The 19,852-nt window shown below is 41.0% G+C and overlaps 2 protein-coding genes and 1 long non-coding RNA gene across 3 annotated transcripts; 1 reads left to right on the top strand and 2 right to left on the bottom strand.

Annotated features, from left to right (window-relative positions):
• Nucleotides 1-1,100: 1,100 nt before the first annotated feature.
• LOC306915081 (hemoglobin subunit alpha-1-like) lies at nt 1,101-5,133 on the top strand (the record flags this gene model as incomplete). Its single annotated transcript, XM_079492326.1, has 3 exons — nt 1,101-1,195; nt 1,533-1,740; nt 5,005-5,133. The coding sequence occupies 3 exons, from the start codon at nt 1,101-1,103 to the stop codon at nt 5,131-5,133; spliced, it is 432 nt and encodes a 143-aa protein (XP_079348452.1).
• Nucleotides 5,134-7,718: 2,585 nt separating this feature from the next.
• LOC306915314 lies at nt 7,719-11,758 on the bottom strand. The gene is made up of 5 exons (XR_013788789.1): nt 11,634-11,758; nt 10,603-10,654; nt 9,936-10,097; nt 9,192-9,284; nt 7,719-9,096 (listed from the first exon to the last, which is right to left on the bottom strand). It is a non-coding gene; the product is annotated as an uncharacterized lncRNA (long non-coding RNA).
• A 4,467-nt stretch (nt 11,759-16,225) lies between these two features.
• On the bottom strand, nt 16,226-17,879 carry LOC306915408 (hemoglobin subunit alpha-1-like). The gene is made up of 3 exons (XM_079492733.1): nt 17,746-17,879; nt 16,623-16,830; nt 16,226-16,379 (listed from the first exon to the last, which is right to left on the bottom strand). Exons 1-3 carry the CDS (start codon nt 17,838-17,840, stop codon nt 16,251-16,253), a joined length of 432 nt encoding a protein of 143 aa, XP_079348859.1. The 5' UTR covers nt 17,841-17,879; the 3' UTR covers nt 16,226-16,250.
• Between the last annotated feature and the right edge of the window lie 1,973 nt (nt 17,880-19,852).

The raw sequence follows: 19,852 nt of genomic DNA on the forward strand, positions 1-19,852 counted from the left end.
TTCATTTAAATGTATTCACTGGGATGTATTCACCATGTGGGGCATAGCAGTCGTGGCCATTTTGTAGTTCCACTCCAAAACGTCATAAATAAACTTTATTAAAATGACTTATAATATCAAGTATTATAATACTTCATAACTTGCTATGTATTTCACCCCCCTCCCCATCTAATTATTGGACAGTATTAGGATGTTGATATTCATTTTGTATTCATCCTTAGGGCCCCAAATCACACCTTAGAAAGCACGAGTGTCTAGACTATATGCTACACCACCACAGAAACGTGCTGGTCATTGCCTGAAAATGTAATTTTGTCTGTTTGGAACATTCAGTTACATATGCTGCCTGTTTGACCCAAATATCCATGTGAGACCTTTGAAAACAAGCTATTCTGTCAGAAAATGTAGTTTTAAACATGATATTGTGGATGTATATTATTGAATATTCTAGCTCTGTAGCTATGTCTATGTCCACAGGCTCAAAGGTATGTCCCTTCAACCTTTATTATACATTGACAAATTCAGGAAATCTCAGGGGGAGCTATTGGATTGGTCAGCTGGTTGGCCCCTCACAACGGACTATAGCCAATGCAATAACATGTCCCACCAGGCAATGCAATGTAAATTGTCAGGCTAAAAGTTGAGAGAGGGTCGGTTGTCAGATGCAGTGACATCACATAATTAAATACTGTATAACCTACCGGTATTCAAATGTATTGTTGATTGTCAATCAACAAGTATACTATGTTACTGGCTAATCCATAGTGAGCGCAACCTTGCACTCAAAACATTTAATTTAATTTTCAGGCAATGAACAGCACGTTTCTGTGGTGGAGTAGCATATAGTCTATTGCAAAATTAGACTGTACATCTATATTAAGCTTTAAGAGATAAGGCCAGACAACACCCCAAATTCACAGAATGTGCAGATCGAAGCCATATATCTTGCATCAATTCTGTCTCCTCGTCTAGATAATAGAGAGCCGTTAAGGTGACTCACGTGGTGAATTGTGGATCATAAAAGAGACCCCAGAACGTTCCAAAGCTTAATTGTTGCTCTGCATTGCTTGAGAATTAAGTCCTCAGAGTATTCATCAAACATGAGTCTGTCCATCAGAGAAAAGGACACCGTCCAGGAGTTCCTCAATAGGATGAGAGGCCAGCACAATGAGGTTGGAAGTGAGTCTCTTGTCAGGTGAGATGCTGTATACCACGATCTAGATAGCTAGGAAGGATAGACATGATATTACTTGATGCCACACAAGGAAGGCATTTAATCGTTCATACTGCTTAGCAGGATAATATGAAACATGTAATAGTCTACTAATATGAATTGAGGTTCATGTACTTATTGGTAGTCATTCTCGATAATAGAATTAGAATACAAACGTAGATGTATGCAGACAACCATTTGTAGTTGCCCTTGCGAGAAGTCACAGACAGCCTTCATTTGACATCGTAGCATATACACTGATACCTTTCACCTTTCTCCCCATATTTGCCAAAACCTGCATGATCTCTTCTGTCCCCAGGTTAATGATTGTTTTCCCCCAGTCCAAATCCTACTTTGCCCACTGGAAGGACTTGTCCAAGGACTCTGTCAATATCAGGAAGCATGGCATCGTCATTATGGACGGTGTGTATGATGCCCTGGCTAAGATAGATAACCTGAATGATGGTCTCCTTACCCTCAGCGAGATGCATGCATTCATGCTCAGGATTGATCCCATCAACTTCAAGGTAGGTAGCCTAAATTTCAAACTTTCGCTAATTTCTCAAAGCTTACCCGTGGAGTGGAAGCAAGCTAGGCTTACGTTTCTCCACTCCTCAAGGCGGGTGACCCTCTTGATGTAAACAATTATCGGCCAATCTAAAATACTGATAAGTGTCAGTGCAGGTAAATCATTTTCTCGACCTACATGTGATCTTAAACCCCATGCAGTCAGGCTTCAGATCCAAACACAGTACGATCACAGCATGCCTTACTGTTTTGGACGACATCAAGGCTAGAGACATGTTTGCGCGCCCAGGCTGTTTATTGATTTATGCAAGGCTTTCGACACCGTGGACCTCCCTATATTGCTAGAAACTCAAAATGCGACAAGTTGGTTTAATTGTTACCTGCTGGGTTGGACATAGCTCTGGTCCATAACTCTAATGCGTTGCATTTAGAGCTATGTTACTCTTGACTTCCGCCACTTGCATGAATGCAGACCAGCCTCTCGTCTTTAGCGTAAATAAAAAGTTTTTGCTACTCACCAAAACAAAGGCGGGTTGTGTCATTAGAAAGCCTACTTTCCTTAGTGGAAGCACTCTGAGCCCCCACACCACACGGTGGGTACTTTTTGGCCAGAAAGGGATTTTCTTTTCACCGGAGGAAAAATATTCTCTATGAGGCAATTCTCTGGGCAATATCGGTAGATGGCGCAGTGGAGTAACTAAAAGTATTTTTTTCCCTTTGGAAACAATATCCCCCTTTGGCCAAAAAGTACCGTTTATACGTGTGATCAGAGTGCTCCCACTAAGGAAAGTATAGGCTTTCTAATGACACAACCTGCCTTTGTTTTGGTGAGTAGCAAAAACATTATTTTTATTTACGCTAAAGACAAGAGGCTGGTCTGCATTGATGCGAGCGGCGGAAGTCGAGAGTAACATAGCTCTAAATGCAACGCATTAGAGCTATGGACCAGAGCTAGGTCGGACACAGTGTGTCAAAATAGGTGACATTAGTGTGTCTGATCCTGTAACTTTGGAGAAAGGTGTCCCTATCAGGGTTCAATATTAGGTCCCATACTGTTTCTGCTGTATGTAAACAATATCAATCAAAGCATTCTAGGTATCACATGTACGAGATGATGATACGGTTCTGTACACCTGTGCGCCAACACTTGAGGTGGCTGTAGCAAATTTGTCTTTTGATTTCATCTCTGTTGAGATGTATTAAAAATGATCATTAATTGTCTGTGTATATAAATATATCATTGTCACTGTATGTATATTTATATATGCTTTTATACTGAAACCGGATGCCGGATGTGTCAATTGGGTTGACGTGTATATAATGAGTAAAATAAACACTCGCTTCCCTCAGCCATGGTCTAAGGAAGCAAACCCACATCTGCTCTCTGAGTCTCCTTATTATCCCTCCGTAATGCTTCCGGCTAGCTTTGGTTGTTGTTGAATCTGACGCGATACGCTAGCTTTGTTCAACAATCTCCTTGCAGCATGAATTAATAAAAAGCTAATTACTGTTAAACGGCAACAAAACAAGGCTATGTTGTTCATTCCACGTGCTACTGCAGCTCCAGTGAACATCTCCACTCTAGATGGAACTCCCATCGAGTGGGTGGAGCGCTATAAATACCTTGGTTTCTGGTTGGATATACACCTACATTTTAAATGTCATATTGCTTCTTTGTGCAAAAGCTTAAATTCACTTTGGGCTTCTTCTACAGACTGAAGGCCTGTTTTGCTTGTTCAGATCGCAAAAACCTGGTCACTGGTCTCTTTCTGTCCCAGTTGGACCATGGTGATACCATTTATAGGTTTGCTTGCTCCTCCACCTTGGCCAAACTGGATCCCCTGTACCATGCTGCACTGGGATTCATACAGTTGGGTGCCACCGATATTGTCCCTTATCATTTGACCCATTTAGGCCTGACCTCAACATTTAAAAAAATCCTTCTAAATCCTCCAGTTTTCTGAAATAAATATTTTCACGATTTAAAAAAAATAGCAGACCTACAAGCTCGTAGCGCGCCACTCGGTGGCGCGCTATGAGCTTGTAGATCTGCTATTTTTCAATAGCTAAATTATAACAATGTTTAAAACACCAAAAGGGGTTCCCGCCCAAAATGGGTTAACTGTCCTTTTGCGCAGATCACGCAAACCTCAGCAAAAAGAAAAGACAATATCGATGGCCTCCAACTGTAACTTACTCACCTTTCAGAACACGTATTGTTCGTTGTATGCTGCAGTTGGTTGGTTCTCACTCAGCAACATTGTGCAGGCTGCATCATTTGTATATTTTCATTTTTTAAAGCCATTCTTGGTGACCTACCTCCTTACATTTTCTCCAAATTTAATTTGGTAAGAAAATGGTCTAAACCTCAGATCAAATGTCTGGCTACGGTGTGTAGTACCATGCAGCCTTCAAATCTGAGGGGGGTCAAAACGGTCTCGCTTTCTTTGGCCCCCTGGTCGTGGAATCTTTGGTCCCCTGGTCGTGGAATGATCTGCAGTCGAGACTAAATTTGGCCTTGAAAGTTCCTTTGAGAAGTTTCAAAAGGATCATCTTAAATGTACAGTCCAACACCTGCACATGTTGTGGATGTGTTTGATTGATTGATTGAAGAATTTATTAACAGTTTGCAGAATTACAGTACATTTCAAGCACAAACTCAATACAAAGGCTGTTAACTGTGAGTGGACGACCCAATTAAGCATTACACTTGTTTCCAATAGGGTCCACCATGTTCAAATCATCAAAACATTTAGAGACGTACAAATAGACACTTCTATAGACAGAACAGGAATTCATGTACTAGCCTTTGTACAGGCCCATATTATTTTTTCTTCCTGTTTATAATGTAAATTGTGTATTTGCTCTGTGCACAATTTCCTGTGCCTGGTTACTGTTAGTGTACCATTTTTGGAGATGTGTTGTATATATATTGTATTGGTTTATTGAGTTATGTCATGGATGTACTATTGGCTGCTGTGTATTTGACATGTATGATGTAGTTTTGAAGTGTAATTTTGTTTCTGCCTCTTGGCCAGTTCCCACTTGCAAGAGTCTCAATGTGTTTTTACTGGTTAAATAAAGGTTAAATAAAATTAAAAAAATAATATTTCACAGTATTGGTCCCAGTCCCAACAGAAAAAGTAAATAACTCTTAGTGATCACTTTTGAGTTTACAGTAATCGCGCAGAAATATCTACGTATTTCTGTGCGATAGGGTTGGTATGTCGACACAACACCTACGTCTTTGTCTCTTATTTCAGTTATTTATCCACTGCATTCTGGTGACGCTGTCCATGATGTTCCCAGAAGACTTCACCCCCCAGGTCCATCTGGCTGTTGACAAGTTCCTGGCCCTGGTGTCTCTGGCTCTGCAGCAGAAGTACCGTTAAAACAGCGCTCTGCTATACGCAGCTACGCTTGTGCAAAATGGTCTAATTCATTGGCAATAAAGCGTTAAATCTTAAATGAAATCCAAGCTTTTCTCTTTGTGGTTTATCAAATAATGAATACATTCTGCCAGCTGCTAACAAAGCTACACATGGAGTCTTTACAGCATTGTCATAATCCTTCCAAAAGTGGATTAGACAGTGTGTCACAGAAAGATTGTCACAATTTTGGGTTAATTCCATGGTTAACGTACCTACAGTACCTACTCTAAATGTAGTACAGGAAATCTATGGAAAATACAGGATCAACCTCTAACTAATTGCAAAAAAAACGAACTCAGTTGATTTTGCATCTTCAATATATCCTGAATAACAGAAAAAAAGTTGCCTGGAATTGTCTGAGGGGGAAGTGTTGAAAATAGCCTGTACAGTGTGGCCACCATTGACATCCTATTATAAGGCAATATTTTCTAAATTTCCTTATGCTTTAAGTAGCATGTGACATATCAAACTAGGTTGTTGTCATGATGCTGAAGCCATTCCAAGCATTAGTTTTGCATAAAAACACTCATTGGGCTAAATTTGGCCATAGCAACTTGCCCAAATGTGCTGACCTCATTACATTTTGGCAAGTTGCTATGGCCAAATTTAGCCCAATGAGTGTTTTGGAATGTTTTTTTGGACCAGAATGATGAGAGAGGATGGTTATTGTATTTTGCTTTGTATTTTGAGTTAACTTTGGATGTTCTATGAACAACAATGTGTGATTGTATATTGTGGTGAATTATGAATCAATAATTCTTACAATATCTCATGTTCGTGGGCCTAGCATATGGGTGATCCTGTTATTCAGTAAGTATAGTTAATTGCCCTAGTCAATTCGTCTGCAGGCAGCTGTCTTTGATATTCAAGATAAGAGGTGTCGATGGCCTGTTTATACTGTAGTCTGAGATCCTGATTCACACCTAGGGCCATCAAATGCTAAACATGGGTTCAAAGTGGCCACTCAACAAATGGCTGATCAATGCGTAAGCTGGGGTTGACTTCAGGGGAACAGTGAACACGCCTCTATTCTCACCTCTTGTCTGTGGGATTGTACTTAATGTCATGCAATTGAATGTAACCAGTTCAGTCAGTCAGTTGGCCAGTCACTACCTGGTGGCTGGTCAAGGCCAGCCAGGCCTATGCTATGCTATGCTGTGTACTTCGAAATAAACATCAAGGAACATCTCACTCTGTCTGCTGCCGTCTCACAATTATCTCAATGCTCTCCCGTTTGGGTTAAGTTTGTAGGGTCTCGTGTCATAAATACACGACAGATGGTGCGCGATCCCGACCTTCATGGCGTTTACGCCAGTTAGGAGAAGAACCAGTTGGCTTTTTTATTCAGTCTAATCAGCGAGTTTTTGTGAGAGACGACAACGACGTGTTCCAGCGGAACGAGGACGAGGATGACGACGGGCCACCGCGATGGGGAGTGTTGCGCGGCGACGACGTGCGTCTCTTTCCAACTGGCCAGTGGACAGAGGAGCGGTCGGCGAGGAGCGGACAGCCACACGGGGGCCTTCGATCATCAACTCTACGCAGGGGACGGCGAGCAGAGGAGCGATGCAGCGAGGCACGGCGGCGGGGACACCAGCGTTCCAGGGGGGAGAGCCCTGCTGGAAAAACCAGCATGTATGACCAGCATAACCAGCATACCAGCATACCAGCAAAACCAGCATATGTTGTGTTTTGGTGCTGGTATGCTGATGACCAGCATGGGATGCTGGTATGCTGGTGACTAGCATGGGATGCTGGGATGCTGGAACAGCATGGGATGCTGGTATGGGATGCTGGGATGCTGGAACAGCATGGGATGCTGGTATGGGATGCTGGGATGCTGGTCACCAGCATGGGATGCTGGTGACCAGCATGGGATGCTGGTGACTAGCATGGGATGCTGGTGAGCCCACCCCTGGGGGGTGTCGACCATCACCCTATGACACCAGCTATACAGTTCGGCAGAAATTCCACTTCTCTTTCAATCACAGCAGAGACAACACTCATCACTTCAGCAAGGAGCTACCAACAATACACTGAAAAAAAATAGAATTCATCCAATTGATTATTATATAGCAACTTGTTGCAATTCGTTTTTTGAGTTGAGTCAATGTTGTAGCTTAAATCGTTGACAGAACAAAAAACTTTCTGTTGGCTTATTCATTCAGCCAATTGCAAATTTCCAGTTTAAAATGTTGACAGAACGAAGAACTTTTCATTGGCCATTAATTCAGCCAATTGCAATTTTCCAGAATAAAATGTTGACAGAACGAAGAACCTTTCATTGGCAATTAATTCAGTCAATTGCAATTCTCCATTTTAAAATGTTGACATAACGAAAAACTTTTCATTGGCCATTAATTCAGCCAATTGCAATTTCAGTTTAAAATGTTGACTGAACAAAACTCTATGTTGGCTTATCAATTCAGCCAATTGACACAATTTAGTTATCGCCACTTGTGTAATACACTCAGTCAACTAGTACTGGTTATTTAGGCATTAAAACAAATTATTTTACATTACAACATAATTGATTGAATTAAATGTACTATTTATTTAAAAGTACCAATAACATTGGGAACATATTCACTATCTTCACAATACTTGTCACAGTAAACTATAAATTCAGTGCAAAAGTGCCATCATATGGCATCAAAATACTGTCACCATGTTCAGTGCAAATGCCTTCTGTGCAAGTACCAATAACATTGGGAACAACAATGTTCAATATCTCCACAATATTCGTCAGTGCAAATGTGCCATCATATGGCATCAAAATACTGTCACCATGTTCAGTGCAAGTGCAACCATTGGCAACATACATTCTATAACCGCATGTAAAATAAATCATTGTCTGACTTATATGGCTTATGACAAGCTTAACAATTCTTGTAGTGGTTCTCAAACTTTCTTTTTAAGGTCAGGATCCCAAATTGAAACAAATTAACCCCCCCCCCATTTGTATTAAAATGTTCACAATATTAGTTCAAATCCCACAATTATTCAACTGTTTTAGAAAATATCCGATCTACATGCTCACAACGCACCACAACGCCTTTTGAGCTTGTAGATCAGCTACCTTCAAACAGCCAAAGTATATGATAAAGGTTGATTTTTATGCCATTGTAAGTAATTGTTGAGAATTCCCTTCAGGACCCCATTTTGAGAACCACTGTCTTAAAGTTCTGAAGTCTGTAACAATATGTAAAAAGTAAAAAAGTTAAATGTGGCCTTTAGTTTTAGTTTAGAAGAGACATAGTTAAGATTTGAAACATTGTGTATTACTGAGACAATATGTTTCTCAGAGTCTCAACGTGTGTTGAACATTTCTCGCTTTTGCACAGCCTCAAAGAAGAACTTCCAACGTGGTGGATACTCGAGACAGTTTGGTTCTAAAGTCAATCTTGTGCAACACCTTATGCAGATCCATTTGGCAAAAGAAAGAAAAAAAAGTCTATATCTGAGACATAGTTAGATGTAGACCCCATATTGTGCAACGCCCGTACCCCTTATGCAGATCCATTTGGCAAAAAGAAGAAGAAAAAAAAGGTCTATGATGAGACATAGTTGGAAGTCTGAGATTCAACTTCAAAACAATCGGATCTAAAACATTGTCTATTACTGAGACAATAAGTTTCTCAGTGTCTCAACGCGTGCTGAACATTTCTCGGCATCCAGAGAGAGGAACAGCTTTTGCACAGCCTCAAAGAAGAACTTCCAACCTGGTGGATACTCGATGTGGAGCGCATAAATAAGGCCAAAGAGAACAGCGAAGGCACTTGGAACATCTGGAAGGCCGTCAACGACCACTTAATCCTCCAATACCACCGCAGCTTGTAGCGCCGAGTCTGGGCCTCCTGGAAGCGCCACGATCTCCAGAATAGCCATACGGACGCCACTGGTGTGCATGTCCACATCGTCTCTCTAGATTGGAGCACATTAACAAAAAATGAACATTAAGAAATATCCCAAAATGACAATGAGGTGGATTTTCATTGATTGCTGAAATGCTGATTTACCTGACAGGTCTGAACAATTGGATCCTTTTCCTTGAGAAAGAACTGCAGTCCTTTGAGTGCCACCACCCTCCTGTGTCTTATGATATATGTGGTCTACATACCAAGAAAAGAACATGAGTTAGAATTTGATTCAAATAACTGCACAACATTGCATGCTTTATTCATTGATAATCTACTCCAGACAGGACAGTGCTGATGATAACCATGTGGGAATTCCAATCAAGAAATAGATCTGTAATTACTTTTGTTAAAAAAGCAAGGAATATAAAAACCAGCTGTCTGATAATCAAAGATACTTTCTAACCACTGATTCCCATGATCTCTACTATCAGTTATACAAAATATCTTCACAGAAAATAGCCAAATTACAAGCTCACATGTCGCAAAGGTGCATGTGTGAGATTGTAGATGTGCTATTTTTGTGTGTTCCACCAGAATAGGGACTATATAGTGGCATGCGGTTAAAGGCATAGACATAAAAACCTAGTTCATTGGAGCGACCTGTAAAAAAACAACAGAGCGGAAGTGAGGATGGCACTCTGCCACTCAAAGTGACTACTGGCCAATCAGTGTGTCTTTTCATGAGTTGTCAGAATATAGGGTGCGTTCGAATAAACGAACGACCAGAGGGCACAGCAGTGGCCTTAGTTCTATATCTGAACGCACCCTGGGTTAACGAAAAGACCCGTCCCCAACTGCCTCTGATATTTTAAGACCCTTTTGGGCATTATTTCTCCATCTCACCTGGTCATCAAGGCTCTCCAACAGGACCTTTAACTTCTCTTGACTGGGGTGGTGTGCTCTGGAGCGGTAAACTTGAATCAGGCCTCTGGTGTGCTCATCCAGCGTCGAGAGGAATGTTGAGATCAAGTCAACTCCTGTGATTCTTTTGAATTCGGCATACACCTGCAAAACAAAATTAGATAATGGATAAGACAGAATTGTACATCCTAAGACAGGTCATGTAGCTATCATAACTTCACATATCTAGCATCACAGCAGTTGCTCAGGAGATGGAGTGTCTGTGAGTCAGACACTGCCATTGAGCAGGTTGGTACTTTGCATGTGGTTGTCTCGGTTAGGGTTAGGGTGCAAGGGTTTGGGTTAAAGTTACAGTTTATAAAAGGGCAGGCAACAGTGATTTTGTCATTTGTTAGATGTCCTGTAAGGTGTTTGAAATATGTCTTTTCATCACAGACCTCATTAAATTCACAAATGTCACACTTAACTGTAGCACTCTTCTGTTCTTTTAGGCTGGGATTGAGGAAATATTGTACATTTTCCAATACATTTGTGAAATGGCTTTAATTATTTGACAATGGATAAGTTACAGCTACGACAGTTAAAATGCTGCTTCAGTATTGACTTCACAATGTCATAATAATATATAGATATTAACTTATATACATACAGTAGGAGTCCTCCCAGAGAACCTGGCAAGTAGGACAGGAAACTGGAGTGACCTGGAACATAATGAAAACAGAACTACTAAGTTAACCCATTCCGGACCGGAACGCCTTTGTGTTTTAAGCATCATGTTATACTAAAAATAGCAGATCTACAAGTTCATAGCGCGGCACCGAGCCACACTACGAGCTTGTAGATCTGCTATTTTAAAAGAAGAAAAACGTGAAAATGTGGTGCAAATCTTTGAATGCATGTTCTTTCACAGCGAATGTTTTTAACTGCTTCTGGGGGGGTCCCTGGAACAACATATTTTCAGATGGGGGTCAGCGGCCATTTCCATATGATTTCTGGGGTCCTTGACATGTAATGTTTGAGAACCACTGACATAGCAACAGGTTTTTCAGAAACTTTAGGATTTAGAATGGAGTTCCAGGGGGTCCCCAACTTAATTATAGTTTGGAACCAAATGGACCTTTATGGGACTGTAACTCAGTGATACAAATGGAACCAAATGGACCCTTATGGGGCTGTAACTCAGTGATACAAATGGACCCTTATGGGGCTGTAACTCAGTGATACAAATCTGGAACCAAATGGACCCTTATGGGGCTGTAACACATTGATTTTACAATATAAATTGGGAGTCCCAGAGATAGAAATGCCATTAAATGGTGGTTGGTTGGTAGACTAATGCATGTCAAACTGCATGGGGGTCCGCGGGATAATTAGTGTCAATTTGGGGGTCCTTGACATGAAAAAAGTATGGGAATCACTGGTCGAGGAGTACTCGCAGTGACCACTGACCAGAGAACCTGGCGTGCAAACATCTAACAAATAAACAGCTATTAAAGTTCTATAGCTGTCTCCTCGAAGTTAGCAAGCTAGCGCTTAGCTTAGCCTTCCCCAGCTATCCCCGGTGGTGAATCTAGCTAAGATAACGTTAGCCACTATTAGCTGCTAACGGCTAGCCAACACTTGAAATGAATAGAAATTTCGGACAAATGGAAAAGAAAAAACACACCAAGTGTTTCTTACCTCTGCCTCCTCGTTGAGGTCGTCCACACTTCTTCTCTCACACCGTCACACAAACAGTAAACTTAAATTAATAAAAACGTGGGTCCCTGGCCTAGTTTACTGTTGTTTTAGGCGGGCGGTCTCAGCTCCAATGTGCATTACCGTAACTGCTCTGCTATACGCGCATCGCAATACACGGTTACCGTAAATGACGCCGCCCCCATCTTGTTGACCCAATGTTTGACACATTCTTCAATCCATTGACCCAATTAACATATGTTAGTTGAATCAAAACAGCCATTGTGGGTATTCACCCAATTAGATTGCCGCCCCCATCTTGTTTATTCCTCACAAAGATGCCATTGACTGGCCCTGTATCTCAAATGGTCAAATAAATATCTGATTGAGGAATATAATATGCCTTTTGTATTTACATCAGCAAAATGTATTTTATGTTAGACGTTGGGGGAAATTAAGATTCTCATTAAAATAAACTATAAAAATGCCGCCCTCAACTAACCAGTTAATCGATAAGGTTATTATCAATGAATTGATCATTCCCATCCCTAGTCTCAGTCATATAGCTCACAATTACGTTTAGTAATCAAGCACCAGCTACAAGCTGAAACTGATGAGCTGTGGGTTTTGAACAGTTTACGTTGTCTTTACATTGCTTAAACCTATGTGAGCAGTAGTGGAAAACATTTCTTAAGTTAAAGTATGAATACTGGTAGTAAAAGTCTGGTAATATTTACTTAGGTAAAAGTATTGGTATCAAAATGCACTTAAAAGTATACCAAAAGCAGAAAGTACTCATTATGTAGAATGCTTTCAAATGCTTAAAATGTATAAAACATATTTTGAAACTGGATCTACAAGTTCTCAATTGGGAACTTGTAGATTGGCCATTTTCAAATGGCCTAAATCTAAGGTGGTTTCCCTACTGTACTTGAGTCAACAAACTGTTGACTCAAGTCAACTGTTGACTCAAGGGGGTGCCATTTTCCCTTTGTTTTTTGCAGATGGGTTCCCAGATTGCTGTAGGTTTTGTAATAAAAATACAAATTAACTAGTAACTAAAGTTTTAAAATAATTGTAGTGGAGTTAAAGTACAATATTTGTCTCTGAGATGTAGTGTAAGAGTAGTAGAAGTTAATAATAATAAATCAAAATGTACTGCAATGTTATTTAACACCCTCCAAAATACATTACATAGTCCTACACAATGACAGTTGGATCACTGTGATTGTGATAATAAAAATGGTTAAATTAAAATGTACCTTTTTTGTTTACTGTACATGTGTAAGCAGATATGTTAAAGTATTTAAAATATATAAATTGATGGGGGGGGGGTCTCAAGGTTCGGGGACCCCAGGGGACCCCCAGGGACCCTCACATGGTAACTGTCATTTCTCAACCGTTTATACAATGACTACTGTACCGATGGCAGCATGAATATGTACAAAGTAATGCATGAGACCAGCTAAACCATCATAGGCCAGCTTCACCAGCATAGCTCATGCTGGTAGACCAGCATGAGCTATGCTGGTGAAGCTGGTGAAGCTGGCCTATGATGGTCCACCAGCTAGACCAGCAAGGCTCATGCTGGTAGACCAGCATGAGCTATGCTGGTGAAGCTGGTGAAGCTGGCCTATGATGGTCCACCAGCTAGACCAGCAAGGCTCATGCTGGTAGACCAGCATGAGCTATGCTGGTGAAGCTGGTGAAGCTGGCCTATGATGGTCCACCAGCTAGGCCAGCATCACCAGCTAAGCTCATGCTGGTCTACCAGCATGAGCCTTGCTGGTCTAGCTGGTGGACCAGCATGGTCCACCAGCTAGACCATCATAGACCATCATAGACCAGCAAAGACCAGCAAAGACCATCAAAGACCAGCAAAGACCAGCAGGGAAATCATGCTGGTTTTTCTAGCAGGGAGGGGATCGCTCATCCCGACGGGGAGAGGCGGCCACTCGACGCTTGGCACGGCGGCGGTTTCCACTTTCCATGCCGACTGACCTACGCAAGCTGAGGGCCTTGCAGACCCGCAGCACGGGGTCTGTGGTGAAGTTACGTTGCGGCCTTTTTCTCTTCGTATTCCCATCTCTGTTGTTTCAGAGCTGGGAGGGGGGGGAGATGATGAGATGATGAGAGTTTGCTTCGAGAACTTTCAGCGAAAACAGAGCGGTGAACATTTTCTCAACTTGGTCCATGCAGCTGAGCGAACTTTGAGGTAACGGAATGCAGCAAACAGAAGAATTTCCTTTGTTCATATGAGGGAGACGGACATTCCTTCTTTCTGATTACAATTGTGCGTCACGTTCGTTTGTACTAATCATTTATGTTTAAATTACAGGGCAATTGGCAGCCGTTGAGTGCCGACAGTGTTTAAAGTCAGGATAGTGATTCAATTACAGGGTAATTAATTGGTAGTCGTGTAGTGCCGACAGTGTTAAAGAGGGTTTAATTTGATTCTGTGGTTCTCTAGGGCTTAAAATGCGATTTTCTTTGTTTGTGCGCAGACGTACAAACTGAGATATATAAGAGTTTGAAATAACGCAAAGAGAATTCTGATCCGATCCATCCACTGATACGAAATTGTGTTTAACTTACTGTAATGGAAACCATTTATGAATTATCCACTGATACGAAATTGTATTTGTACTTACTGTAAAGGAAATCATTTATGTCGAGTTGTGTAATCTTGAATGTCTGTCTGAAAACTATGTTGGGGAAATCTGTTATTCTGGTGTCTTGAGTATTGTTAAGCTGAGGATCAAGGGGGGTGGTAACTGGTAAGATAATTATGGGTTCATATTTCATAGTGACAGACAGTGTCTGTCAAAGGGGGAATGTGGTGAATTATGAATCAATAATTCTTACAATATCTCATGTTCGTGGGCCTAGCATATGGGTGATCCTGTTATTCAGTAAGTATAGTTAATTGCCCTAGTCAATTCGTCTGCAGGCAGCTGTCTTTGATATTCAAGATAAGAGGTGTCGATGGCCTGTTTATACTGTAGTCTGAGATCCTGATTCACACCTAGGGCCATCAAATGCTAAACATGGGTTCAAAGTGGCCACTCAACAAATGGCTGATCAATGCGTAAGCTGGGGTTGACTTCAGGGGAACAGTGAACACGCCTCTATTCTCACCTCTTGTCTGTGGGATTGTACTTAATGTCATGCAATTGAATGTAACCAGTTCAGTCAGTCAGTTGGCCAGTCACTACCTGGTGGCTGGTCAAGGCCAGCCAGGCCTATGCTATGCTATGCTATGCTGTGTACTTCGAAATAAACATCAAGGAACATCTCACTCTGTCTGCTGCCGTCTCACAATTATCTCAATGCTCTCCCGTTTGGGTTAAGTTTGTAGGGTCTCGTGTCATAAATACACGACAATATCTAGACAGACAGTAGGCCTATAGTATTGCTGGGTAAAAGAAAAAAGAAAAAAAGGTACTCAGGGAATTTATTAGTATGTGAATAAATCATAACCAGAGGACATGGTGAAAGAAAGCGACACATTTCACGGTCTCCATTATTTTAACAACTTTAACCTGTGTTCCGGGTTACAGTTACAGGTGACAGTTTTTGGTATTGTATGCGTGGGGGTCTTTTCTTTGGTTATTCGTTTGATCATGAATTTATTTATTTAAGAGTAGGTAAGATCAATGTACTTTTATTTTTTGTTAAATGTAAGCATAGGATTTTCTTTCTTGATGTATAGGACTTTATGTCCAGGGGCCCACCCTGAGGTAATTTATCCATTTCTTAAAGGAACTACATCATGCATTTTAAAACCGTTTTTATATTTAATATCATATTGTTTACTGTATGTCCCTCAAACGTATTTCTAATGGGTTGAGCTTAAATCACCACTCTGATATAACCACTCCATGTCATTTCTTTCTGGCTTCTGTAACAGTTTTAGCTGCAGTACCACAATGTCCTGAGGTGGTGGGGGCGCTGATATGCAAATAATTTTATCTTGAGTCATTATAATACTGATGCCAGATAAACCCAGGCTTGTTTCCATTCAATGCCAGCTTGTAAAATCAACAATGGCAGACATTGTAAACAAAGTGGAAATGCAAATGATGAACTGAAGACTGAAGAGGGGGAGGAATTATACAAAGTAGGGTGATACAGATGACGCGTACGACCAAATCAGTTGAGCTGTTCCTGAGAGCAAAATTGTGTATAGGGGATAGAAAACACATGGGGAGCACAAAAAACACCCACACATTTTGAAAAGTTGAATTTCATGTTGTACCTGGACCTATAAAATCCTACAATATACCATTGTCTTTTGGATTTTAAACTGGTGTTGGCTGGCTGTGTTTGGGGACTGGAAAGGGGGGAGTCCATATTTTGTGTTGTGCCTAGTGACCCCTAGACCGGGTCATAACAAACAGTGAGGGAAGGCTACTGTGTTGTGTACGCTACTGTGTTTTGTAATAAGATTTTCCAATAACTCAAGCTGAAACTTTGAAATTATTGTACTAGTAATGCAGACCCTAATGCACCACACCCAAGTACCATGACAACAAAAGTTTGGATTTTAATTATCACTTTATTTATTGTCCAACAGATCAGACCATTGTACATATAGTAGCAGCACCAACGACCACTGTTTTAGCGGTACTTCTGCTGCAGACCCAGAGCCACCAAGGCCAGGAACTTGTCAGCAGCCAGATGGACTTGGGGGGTGAAGTCTTCTGGGAACATCATGGACAGCGTCACCAGAATGCAGTGGATAAACAACTGAAATGAGGGACGAAGACATAGTTGTTGTGTCAATATAGGCCTACTGTAGGCTACACCCAAAGGTTATTGCTAAGAGTTTGATACATTAATTTCTTACTTTTTCTTATTCTTCTTCAAATAAGCGAGTTGGCACAAATCTTAAAGCCTAATTAGCTTCAATTGTGCAAGCATCAGCATTCAAAGCAGACAGACCTAATAGTAATGAAACACAGAAGCTGTGAAGGCTTTTAGGCTATGTACCTTAAAGTTGACGGGATCAATCCTGAGCATGAAGGCATGCAACTCGCTGAGGGTGAGTAGTCCAGCATTCAGGTCATCTATCTTAGCCAGGGCATCATACACACCGTCCATAATGACGATGCCATGCTTCCTGACATTGACAGAGTCCTTGGACAGGTCTTTCCAGTGGGCAAAGTAGGATTTGGTCTGGGGGAAAACAACCATCAACCTGGGGGTGGAAGAGAGGGTTATCGAGAATTACTTTGACTACCAGTGAGTTCAATGATCAATTCATAAGCAGCGAGAAGTGCCATTAATGACGGTAAAGCATGACCCATCCATCCATCCATCCATCTTCAACCGCTTATCCGTAGTCTGGTCGATAAGAAATAAAACGGACATAGTGCTCCTCACACAATATTATCTTGATAAAGATGTATTTGAGCCTATGATCTTGTATTAGTAGACTGACTATTACATGCTTCACATTAAGACCAATATTATCCTGCTAAGCAGTATGAACAAGTAATTACCTTTCTAGGTAATTGCACATGCAATTGCACATGCAATATGGGCACTGATGCCACAAAGAAGACATTTGCTCTTAGGGCTGACAGCTGCAAAGAAACTGCTGGTCCTAAGATGGAAACCTCCCCACAAACTAGAAGTTTCACAGCCTGTCACTCACTAATGGACATGATCTCTTTGGAAAATGAGACCATATGCATATCATTGAATATTCTGGCTGCATATTCCAAATATGCAGGGCAAAATAAAACACGCTTAACATCTTATACATGGAAAAACTTAAATCATTCCATTAACATAAACATTGTGTCCATTTATTGTCTTGATTATTGTTATTCTGTCTGTCCTTTACCTTTCTTTTTTCAACGGTATTGTAGGCCTACCTGTATTTGGTTTTAGTTCTTTGCTGTATTGTCACTTTGTATTTACTTGCTTACTTATCCTTCCTGTCTATATGCTGTTCAGCCTGTGGGGTGGGGGGGTAGGGGAAACCCTTTTAAACTAAAAATAAAATAAAAACTTGATCACAACATCTTTTTACCTTTCTTGTGTGGAATAAAGTAATATCACATGCCTTAACTAGCTAGTTCCGTATCATGGTATTCCGGTATCTCACCTGGCAAGAGCCTCACTTCCAACCTCATCGTGCTGGCCTCTCATCTTATTGAGGAAAGTCTTGACGACGGTCTTTTCTCTCATGGACAGACTCATGTTTGATGAATATTCTGAGGGCTTCTCAAGCAAAGCAGACAAGAATTGGAACGTTGGAACGCTCTGATGTTCTACAGCATCAGGAGGAGGCTCTTTTATAAGCCAACATTCACCACGTGAGTCACCTTAACCCCACCTCCATCGGCTCTCTATTTGAGGAGACAAATTTGGAATTGATGGAAGAGATAAGGCTACGGTGCATTCTGTGAATTTGGGGTGTTGCCTGGCCCTATCTCTCACTACAGAAACGTGATGTTCACAGTAGCCTGAAAATGTCATTTTCAGTTACATACTTATTATTCTTATTCTTTATTAGGATCCCCATGCATTAGCTTCCACAAAGTGGTCGCTAGTCTTCCTGGAGTCCACACAAAAATGTATACAATAAAAACAGATGATAATTGAAATTTAAAACGGACAATGTAGTTATTCAGCTAAAACAGTGAAGTCGCTCTGCATTTAACAGAGACAACATCAACCAATATAGTCACAAATACAGTGTTTACATAAAATACAAAAAGTTAAATAAAAATCACACCTGTGTGAAGTGAGGATCGCTATTATATTAAAGTCTAACTCATGTTGCTATAGGTGATGTAATGGTCATGTAAAACAAACACGCACAAAACAAACATTAAACTCTCTTTATTGTCAATGGCATTTAATGTTTGTGGTAGGGACAACATTTCGTAATTTTACCTTCATTGTCAATGGCGTTTTTAATGTTTGTTTAAGGAAAAACAAACATTAAACCTGCGCCCCTCAAAAATAAGGTACAAAAAATAGAAGAAAAAAAAACAATCTATAAAGGACTCATCAATTTATGTTTAAGTAACTTTTTAATAATTTTTATCCCACGAATTTGCAACCCATTTTTTCACCCAGTGTCAATTATCTAATGTAATCCTGGGCGCTACGCTTCCTCTGCCAAACTGGGGGGGCAGCGGACTGATCTCATGGTTCCTTCTATGCATGTGGAGTCCAAGCTGCTTCATTTCACCTGACAGGGGGGAGTTTCCCCGGCCGGTCGTGGTGCGTGGAAGGAGCATGTTATTCTGACCAGTTCCTTTCCCCTCCATCAGGCAGTGGCCAGGGGGAGGTAGTTTAGAGGCCAGGATTACTGCATGTTTTTTGTGAGGGTACCTACCCTAGAGGACACGGGGAGAACATGCAAACTCCACACAGAAGGGCCCTTTCGCCAACCCCATCTCGGGTATGGGCACTGATGACGCACGCGGATGAGGGAGCACGCCGCCGCCACCCACAGCGTCCCCAGCGGGAATCGATCCCAGGACCTTCTAGCTGTGAGGCGACAGCACTACCGACTGTGCCACCGTGCCCGCTTTTAAGTAACTTTTTAAAAGAAAATCTGCTTCTGGTTTGTCTCAGATTTAAGGGGAGCATATTCCAAGCTGAAAAAGCTAGCTCTATAAAGAACATACTGCCTGTTTTGACCAAAATAGTCAAGCAAGACAATAGATAGATAGATAGATAGATAGATAGATAGATAGATAGATAGATAGATAGATAGATAGATAGATAGATAGATAGATAGATAGATAGATAGATAGATAGATCTTTATTGTCATTGCTTGCATGAAACAACAAAATTCTGTTTAGAGCTTCACCACTGGCAAGACCTTTGAAAACAACCTATTCGGTCAGAAATTGTAGTTTTAAACATGAGATCATATGTATATTATTGAATATTCTGGCTGCATATTCCAAATATATTCCATTGACACTGTTTCTGTAGCTATGTCTAGACTCTAGACAACGTTACGTCCCATCAACCTTACTATGGGTAAGGACCCATCTCAGGAGGGTCTATTGGATAGCACATGATAGACACATGTCCCACCAGGCTATGCAATGTAATGATTTGAGAGAGAGTCGACGATAGTTAGATTCACGTGGACCATTCTACATCGATGCAGTGATATCACATAATCAAATAGAACCTGACGTATTAATAAAACAAGTGCTCTGTGACTGGCTAGTCCATTGTGAGG

The sequence above is a fragment of the Electrona antarctica genome, assembly GCF_951216825.1.
Source record: "Electrona antarctica genome assembly, chromosome: 22".
NCBI classification, from domain to species: Eukaryota; Metazoa; Chordata; class Actinopteri; order Myctophiformes; family Myctophidae; genus Electrona; species Electrona antarctica.